We start from the raw sequence: 9,203 nt of genomic DNA on the forward strand, positions 1-9,203 counted from the left end.
TGTGGCGAGCGATTAAATCTCTCCTTTCCCCGTGGCCCGCGTCCACCCCTTTTGCCGCGCGCCGCTCCCGCTCCGCGTGACAGCACGTCGCATTTGCACGGGGAGAGAAACTTATTCCTCGCGTACAAAAATCACTGTATAGATAATTCCGCCTATGTTTCCTGGGGGACTCGGTTACGGAGGGCGGAGCATTGCGAGGAATCGCCCCCAAGTTGGTGGTACGGCCAGCCTCGCCCCGTTTCTGATCCTCTCCTTCTTGCTCTTGTCGCTCGAATTCCCCACTTCCACGGTCGCTCTCACTTCCATCCGAGGGGCGCTCGGATCCCACCACGATCGCCCGGCCGTAGGCAAAAGGAAAAATCAGGGCGTTACTGGTTGAGCGGTCAAACTCAGTTCACACGGAGAGCTCGGCTTGGCTGGAAGGTTAGCGAAGCTGCTTGATCCAACGGACATCGTCCACGAGAGCTGTCAAACGTCGGACAAATGTTCTCGGCGTGACGTCGATGTGCTTTGTGCGCGTCCTCTCTTTTGTGCGTGTCTCTCTCTCTCTCTCTTGAAGCCGCCCGCCTTCGGTGGCGAAAATCTCGTTGACTCTCTCCGACCGACTCTCAGACTCCGAAAATTGTAGAGTCTCTCCGTAACACCGAAAAAAAAAGAAAAATCATGCAAGTCAGCAAGTCGTCCGTGAGGAAGTGAAACTACGCCGAGCCGCTCCAATTTTCTCGAAGAAATGTGAGCAAATAGAGCTCGCTCACAGATTCAGAAATACTCACACAAGTCTTTTTGGAGACATTTGGTTTGTGGATTCAGGAAGTGTTAATTGACGCGGAACGTGTGTCAGTCGCGACGTCCGAGAATGACAGTAATAACGATGACCTCGCCGGTGACGCCTGCATCAACCAGTCCGCCGGAATCGCCCGACGGATCCAATGCGTTGCAGGGTGCTTCCAAACCGGCTCATCGATTGAGCTTCTCCGTCGCAGCTTTGTTAGCGGACACAAGAAAGACGTCGGAATCCTCAATGTCGCCGAGATCTCCTGTTTCCTTGTCCTACTCGCCGATACGACAAGAGTCCCGAATACCCATAAATTCTATTGTATCAAGTCGTGCAGAATTCAAAAGATTTACTACGCCATTGTTATCGCCCGGTCTCAATTCCCAAGAAGCTAGACTTTCGGTCTCTCCGCAAAGCGACTCTAGAATTTCATCTATGTATCCGGACACAACCGGGTTCGAGTCGCCAGGCAGACGATCGACGACCTCTGAGAGCGTCGTCGATTATCACGCGCGTTCATCCGTTAACGCGAGAGCCACCACTCCGGAATCCGTTACAGCCTCCTCGTCGCCGAAGATCGTCGGAAGTCATCATCAGGACGTCGGCTCGCAATCACCCAGAAGCAGTTCTCACGGTGAGGCTCACTCGAGGTGTTCGGAAACGGACGACGACGAGAGCAGACTGGTGGACGTCGAGGATCTTCAGCATCATGCGACATCAAGCCCGACTCCGGTTAGGCCAACTCCGGCCTATCTCGGGGGTTTCTCCGCCCTAGGCGGTATCCCCGGGATCCCGGCGAGTCTTCATCCGGTCTGGGCCGGCGGACATCAGAACGCGGCTGCGGCCGCCGCCGCGGCCGCGGCTGCCGCGGCTACGGCTACGTTCTTCCCGTCTCACTTCTCTCATCATGCTCCTCTGAACGGTAAGCATCAGGTTTATGAAAAAATTAAAAAAAATATATATTCTACACCATGACTTCTTCATTTAGGCGTTGGAACATTAGAACTGATAAATTATATATCTGCGCGTGTTGAAGAGTGAACGCCGAGGAGTTATCTTGTCTTGATTTTGAGGAAAGAGTTTTATTTCGTGTTCCGAATGACGATATTCTTCCAAACAGTCATTAATCTCTTTGATCGCTTTAGTGTTTAATTTTACTGCTCGGAGTCAAGCTATTTGGCAACTACGATGACAACTGTGTGTTTGCGATAGTCTGCGCGAGCAATCCTTGGCGGAGTGCCAATCGCCCCTTGTGTTTCTCGGCAAATTCTTTTCATGGTTCATTGCAGCTAAAGCGATTACGCGGTTGCGGCGACGCGGTTTGCGGATAGCGATTTCACGCTGCTATATAGAATCCGGACAACTTTACTCCTTATCGACGTAATATCGAACGTGATGATATTCTGAAAACACAGACCTGAAACCGAGAAGAATGCTTCGCGACAGCAATCAAACAAGTGTATCTGTATCGTTTACAATTGCGCGCACAAGAAAAATTTCAAATACTTTAAAGAAATACTTAAAGAAATTTCAAACAATTTTGTTGATATTTTGGGTTGAATTGTATCTATGATAATTTTTCAATTGTTTTATTTTTTTACGTGAATTGTAAGAATTAATTGAAATATTTAACACGACTAAAATAAAATAAATAACATCACGACATATTCTATGCGGCACATATGATTTTGTTAATTGGCTAATAAATAATTTACGTAAGATGATCGTTGAAAAACCAATCTGCATCATTTTATTTTTGGTCGAATTAACTTAGAGAGTGAATTTAAATATGTTTTTGCGTAGATTGTCGTAAATGTTTTAATAAAAAAAAATGAAAATTAAATCTCAGGACGGTGCTCCGAGACAACTTAAACGATTGTCGAGAAAAAAAATGATTTTCTACCGGTCTCTTCGGTTTTGCGGCGAACGATCGCTCCCCGTCGCTCGAATAAGCTAAATAATATTCATGTGCATATTTATATATTCTTGAAGTTACGAAAGTAAAACGTTTACGGAACTGACTTAACGATCTGCAAACGTTTTAAATAATTTAGCTATCAAAGTTAACGAGTCTCATGTTCATAAATTATGCACTTTATTACGTATTTTTTTCGTTTTATAAATTACCAATGTTTATTTATCAGTTATCTCGTTCACCGTCAAATGTTTTTTGAGATTCTCTCTTTTATATTATAATTAATAGAAAAATCAGGCGTGTTACGATATTACGTGGATATGTTAAACAATGGGTTTTTCGTCAACTTTTTGTAAAAAAAAAACACCCAAAACACTTTAAAACGTAACTAATAAAATGTAATCCAGGAAAGAGGTGGTTTTACGGGGTGCGAACGTAAAAAAAAATGTTAGACGAGATCCCGTATGGAATATACGCATACACCATGCGGGTGAAATGCCGTAATTCTGAAATATGGACTCTTCTAAGGGATACTTTCACAGATCGGCGGTACTCCTTCAAAGTTTTTATGCCTCCATTCTTTTACCGTGATTATCTTAAATAAGTGATTCTGCATCTAGTGCCGTAAAAACAAACGCAAGCAATTTCACCTTTAAGTATGCGCGAGATATCACAAATAATGGACAAATTCTCTTGTTGATTGTTGATAATTAATTTTTAATAATTCACGTAATTTACTTCATCAAATGCTATTCTTTCATATAATCACAGATTTGTTTACGTAAGAAAAAACTACACATATCAAATTCAAACAATTAAAAGAATTATTTAAGAATTGAAATTTCAATTCGAAACTCTCGTGTAAAAATTTACACGAACATATATGTACAAAATACGCGACAAATATTCAGCGTCTCTCATTGACCGAAAATTTCACTTGTTGTTGAAAGAATTATGTCTTGTTTCACATTATTGCAACAATATTCTTGTGGGAAAATAATAATAATTTTTATCTTTCTGTGAGAGATTGAAACGTCCAATTTGTTATATACTTTTTTTTATGTTATACTCTTTTTTTCCGTCGTACTGTTTTCTGTTCTTTATTAAATAATTGTTGCTTGATGTTTATTTGTCAATTTAGCATACCTGACTCTGAGGTATGCTAATCGACGATTGCTTTTCGAAAAGCGTGAAATTCAGCGATTCAGTCAGAAAATCAGAGACGATTGTATCGAGAATATCTCGGTATCTCTCTCTCTCTCTCTCGATCGTTATTATGCAACACCCAACAAAAGACACCCGCAATTGCTCCGATTCGTTCCCTGCAAGGTTGCACTCGGTTCAGGATTATCGTTCGAATTCGCGGAACAATCGCTATCTCCGCAAAATCAGCTAATTATTTCGAATGCACATTCCCCGATCGGTTCGGTTCCCCGGATTGAAATCGGGCTCCCGCGTTTTTGGTGGTGGCTCCGCGATGCGCGGAGAGATCACCGGATGCCGGAGACTAATTGGAACCCTTAGCGAGCGGTGAGAGACACGTATACAAAGGACAATTCCGAAGTAGGCTCGAGCATACCCGTGTTGTAAGTCCGGGTTGATGCGTAGAGAATCTTGAAACGGGACGGGAGAAGAGAGATCTGAGAGAGAGAGAGAGAGAGAGAGAAGAGGTGAGTGAAGGGCGATTCTGACAACGCGAATTTGAAATTCAGAAACGGCAACTGCCAAGACAACGGCGATGTGGTCTTTTGTCTCTCGTCTGGATCTCCTCGGCGTTCCTCGCTGCTTCGTACAGAAGCTGTTCACCTCCGCTCTCTACAAATCTGTCAATTGTCTCGAGACAAATCTCGAGGAATATAACCGATATATTCCGATACCGGACTCCCTGTCTGTTATATTCCTTCCTGCGCGTTGTATATATACGTAAAACGATTCGTAACGCGTTCTCGATTGATCCGAGGGACACAAAGACACAAGTGTACAATAATCTACATGTTCTGCCACACACGTACGTTCGAAAACTAACGCCGGAATAATATCTCTAACCGCGAGATCGCAAAATAAATGAGTTAAGAGAAAAGAAAACAATTGTCTCTCTCTCTTCTTTTCTCTTCCGAATGATTTGTAATTTTTTAATGAAAATGCACGCGCAACATATCGTGAATTGTTGTGTTTTTCGGTGCTGAAAACTGAGATAAATAACGACGTACCCAGCTTCCAAATGTCGCGTAAGGTGTCTCGGGGGTCCGACCCGATAATTCAACAAATTGACGCTAATAAAATATCCGTATAACTTAACTAAAGGAATTAGTACACCTTCGGGTCGAGCACGAGTCCGACGCGATGATGACCATATTGGTCTTTATAACAGAATAACAACAACCGCGTTACAACAACCGCACCGACGCGAGTTGTTCTCCTCTAACGCGCAATTAACCGACGCGGCGGCGTAAGTCTTTTTCTTTATTCAAGCGCGCGAGGAGCTGGAATACCAAGCTCGCCAACGACGTCTTTCTTCTCTCCTCGTGCGAGAGCAGGCGTTACGATCGACGCTCTCTTATGCGAGCGCGCGGTAGCCGCGGACCGGCCGTGTAGAAAACAATTCGCGGCCGGAATTTTGCGGTCGGCCGGGCAAAAAAGTAATGAGGCCAGTTTGCGGGCGCCGTTCCGACGGAAAAATTATGAATTGCACCCTAAAAAGATGCGTTTGCCCCACGACGGGGCTATTCTCCGTCCGTTCGAGGTCGGACAAAAACCGGGACATTGCGGTCATCCCGGGGGCCTTTCCATCCGCGCAAGCGCGCGCGCGCGCACATATCGGCCTTATATATACCTCGTATATCTCCGCGAAACACCTTCTTCGCGGGAAGGAGATGAACTGTATCTGTCCGTCAGTTTGTACGTACGCGAGCATAATGTTTCGTCGCTGTTACCCCATGCGCGACATGCACACAAGACCTCGACTGAGATCGTGTTCATTTTTTTTTTTTTTTTTTTTCTGTCCGCTTACAGAGAACGGCGAGCCGGCGAAGATTAAGTGCAACCTGAGGAAGCACAAGCCGAACCGTAAACCCAGAACGCCCTTCACGACCCAGCAGTTACTGGCCCTTGAGAAGAAGTTCAGGGAGAGGCAGTACTTGAGTGTCGCCGAGAGAGCGGAATTCTCGTCGTCGTTACATCTCACCGAGACACAGGTAAAAGTCAATTACGTGCGATCGGATCGGAAGAATGCGCATCGCGCGTTTTAAGCGCACTAATTAGCGCGCGTGGACTATTAAAAGTCGCTTGACTGGTTGGCGCTTCTATCCCACCAATATACACAGCCGCGTCTTCGATTTCCAAGAGACGCGCTTCGTCTCTTGGAACCGGTCTCTCGCGCCGATCGAGAAGAACATTGAATCTTTGAACATTTCATCGTGGATTAATAAATTCTTCGCTCTAACTTATGCAATCAAAATAGCACATTAGCATTCAGAGATACGAAAGCGCTGTGAGAACCATAATTTTCTTCCTCGAGACGCGGCTGCGGCACCGACGCGGCTTGATGAGACTTCGGAGCGGATCGTGTCCATAGAAACTCTCTCATCCGCCAGTGTGTCTAGAAACTCTCTGTGTCACAAAACCGACGTATATATATCTAGAAACTCTTCGTATCCTTCAACACTTCTTTTTTTTTTTTTTGTTTTTTTGTTTTTATTTCCCCCCCGGTGCCGCCGCCGTTCATTCGGAGTCGTGAAACACACAGTGCGCGCGTGTGTTCTCTCTCAAAACTCGAGTTGTGCTAGTCCGAGACGTAGCTGCCAGATGCGCGGTAATTAACGCGCGTAATAATGCGCGCGCTATATTCGAGCCCGGGCAATAATACCGGGAGCAATAAGAAACGAGAAAACGATAATTTTATTAATAGACTACAAATTGCCTGAAACACGTTCCGCGATAGCACGCAATGACCGGCCAATTATCTCCGGCTGAGATCCCGATTCTCTGGCAGCGATTTCCGAAACGCATTTCGCGTTTATAACGCGAACACGAACGATATATAATAAGCGCCGAATCGTCGTGTATATAACGCGCGCGCGCGCGCTGCATTTCCGCGCGCGCCGCCGCCGCTCCGAAACGCGGCATCGATTATTCGATTAAGATAGACGTCGATAAAATTGCGGTGCGAGGTAACGGTTTGTTTATAGTCGCAGAGATGCGTCGACGATATCGCGGATTATTTATCGGTTCCTCTTCTCGCGATTTTTATCGCGATGTCATCGAAATGCCGTTTGCCAAAATTACGACCCAATATACTCAGACGTTTAATGAGCTATCTTTTTCCCCCCCGAGTTTATTTTAAAAGACTACGACACCATCTCGAACGCTAAAGCCGCGAATTCCTGCGGCGCGGGGCGGACGAAATTACACAGGCGATTATATTATATCGTCGTAAAATTGCAATCTATTTAAAACGCGTATTTTTTTCTACAATTAATAAATTCTCGAAAAATCTCCCGTGCTGATGTATTTATTTATCAGCATCGCGCGATAAGATCGCGCGGAAGACATTGATTGATGTTAAATATTCCACAGTCAAGTTTTTTAAACTGCATAATAATTATCACTTTTTTCAAAATGTATTCAAATATATATTTTTTTAAATATATTTAAATATATTTCAATATATATATATATATATAAATGGTTTTTAAATATTTCTAAAACAAACAACGCTTTAAAATTATTGTGTGTGTCTGTGTATTCGCATCTTCCTACCTCGAGCTGTGTAACGTTGTTGTATTCCGATCGAATGCTTAAAATCTTACAAGCGGAGCATTTCGTCGAACACAAAATAATATTACACAATGTAATTTTGCGCATTGCAAATCTCATCGTTTTTAAACAAGCCGTAATAAATTTGTTGTTGCAGGTTAAGATCTGGTTTCAGAATCGTCGCGCTAAAGCGAAACGTTTGCAGGAAGCGGAGATCGAGAAAATGAGAATGTCTGCCGTGAGGCAGCATCACACCGCACTTTACGGATCGCATCCTGGAATCTTGACTCCCGCTGGTCTTTATCCCGTAGGAATGCTTTCTCATCACGGGTTGGCGCATCCTGCGATCGCTCAGCATTCAGTGAGAGAATGAAAGTAACACCTACAAAGAAATCTATACAAGCCACTTGACTTTAAGAAATAAAAAAAAAAAAAAGAGAGGCACAACGCATTCAGAGCAACCAACTTCGAAAACTCGTGTAATTTCGTGAAATAATTTCGTTTCTTCAAAACTCGCGCCGATTGCCGCGCTCAAAGTTCGCGGGACTGTAACGAGAAGAATCTCATATCGACTTTACTTTGTTTTCTTTGTTTAGAGACAAAATGTGCGGAGGTTTCACACAGTGGTTGTAAAATTAACGCTTATAAGAAAAGTCGATAAGAAGAAAAAACTATTTTGAAAAAAAAAAAAGTTGTAAATAAAATTGTAAATAGGTCGGGTCGTTTTGATTGCTTTGTACATACAATCCCTATGGTAATCCACACGTGAGATAAGAGTCGCATCGTTTGATGCAAACAATAAAGCAAATAAATCTCAATATCTTTGAAGCAAAAAAATTCCTTTTCCAATTTTGTATAAATGTAAAAGCGAATATATATATAATAATAATAATAATAATAATAATAATTAGACGAGTTTATTTAATAAATTGTATGATCGCAACGAGCAGAATTTATTCCTCTCCGCATTCCTTTCTTATTCTTGTTTATATTTTTATTCTATCCGCACACGTCACTCTTGAAATTTGTTATTGCAAAATAACAAACACGTTCGTGCGCCATTTTTTCACGTCGGTCTGATTTCACTGAATTTCTGTGCGCGCAAATTTTTACACTTCCACAGAGTTTCCGACACTAACAACACACTCTCAGTTTTATTTCAATAATATTATAGCAATTAAATCTCTGTTTCGTTTTTTCTATCTTGCTATCTTTCTCTTGTGTCAAAGATGGCATTAACAAAAAAAAAAAAAAACGATCAAGAGAAACATAACGCGTATAATCGTGCGACAGAAACCTCGTCTATTTCGTTCAGCTGTAGACAATAATTTAACGTGGCGTAGCAAAATAAAATCCCGGCCAAAGTGCATACGTAGTCCCGTCTAAGTTTGAGCACCTATACGTGAGAGATTTTGTGCTCTCGCGTGGATCTCTCCTCGGCGATTACGCGAACGCGATTACGCGGTAACCGAGAATGGCGTCTCTGTGCGTTATATGTCGTTGGGATAAATTAGCCGTGGCAATTAGTTTCGGAATCAACCTCGCCGGGTGGTTGGCGCCACCATCTTGATTGCCCTCGTGGAAGAAACCTTTAAAGACAGTAGCCAGCACTGTTTGCCGAAAGACCCGCGGTCGTTCGCGCGGGCTAATTAGCGATGCCCACCGAGATATCGCCCGACGTACGCTAATAATACCGGACATAAATATTCGAAATTTTTTTCGTCTGCTGGCCCGTACGTCCGTTCCTATCTAACCGCT

General features: G+C 43.5%; 1 protein-coding gene across 1 annotated transcript; it reads left to right on the forward strand.

Moving 5' to 3' along the window:
* The first annotated feature begins 313 nt into the window (after window positions 1–313).
* Window positions 314–8,326, forward strand: LOC109859366 (homeobox protein MSX-1-like). The gene is made up of 3 exons (XM_020437568.1): window positions 314–1,697; window positions 5,703–5,884; window positions 7,603–8,326. The coding sequence occupies exons 1-3, from the start codon at window positions 857–859 to the stop codon at window positions 7,816–7,818; spliced, it is 1,239 nt and encodes a 412-aa protein (XP_020293157.1). The 5' UTR covers window positions 314–856; the 3' UTR covers window positions 7,819–8,326.
* The last annotated feature ends 877 nt before the right edge of the window (window positions 8,327–9,203 follow it).

This window comes from Pseudomyrmex gracilis, unplaced genomic scaffold (genome assembly GCF_002006095.1).
Source record: "Pseudomyrmex gracilis isolate BER0280 unplaced genomic scaffold, ASM200609v1 scaffold_259, whole genome shotgun sequence".
Lineage (NCBI taxonomy): Eukaryota > Metazoa > Arthropoda > Insecta > Hymenoptera > Formicidae > Pseudomyrmex > Pseudomyrmex gracilis.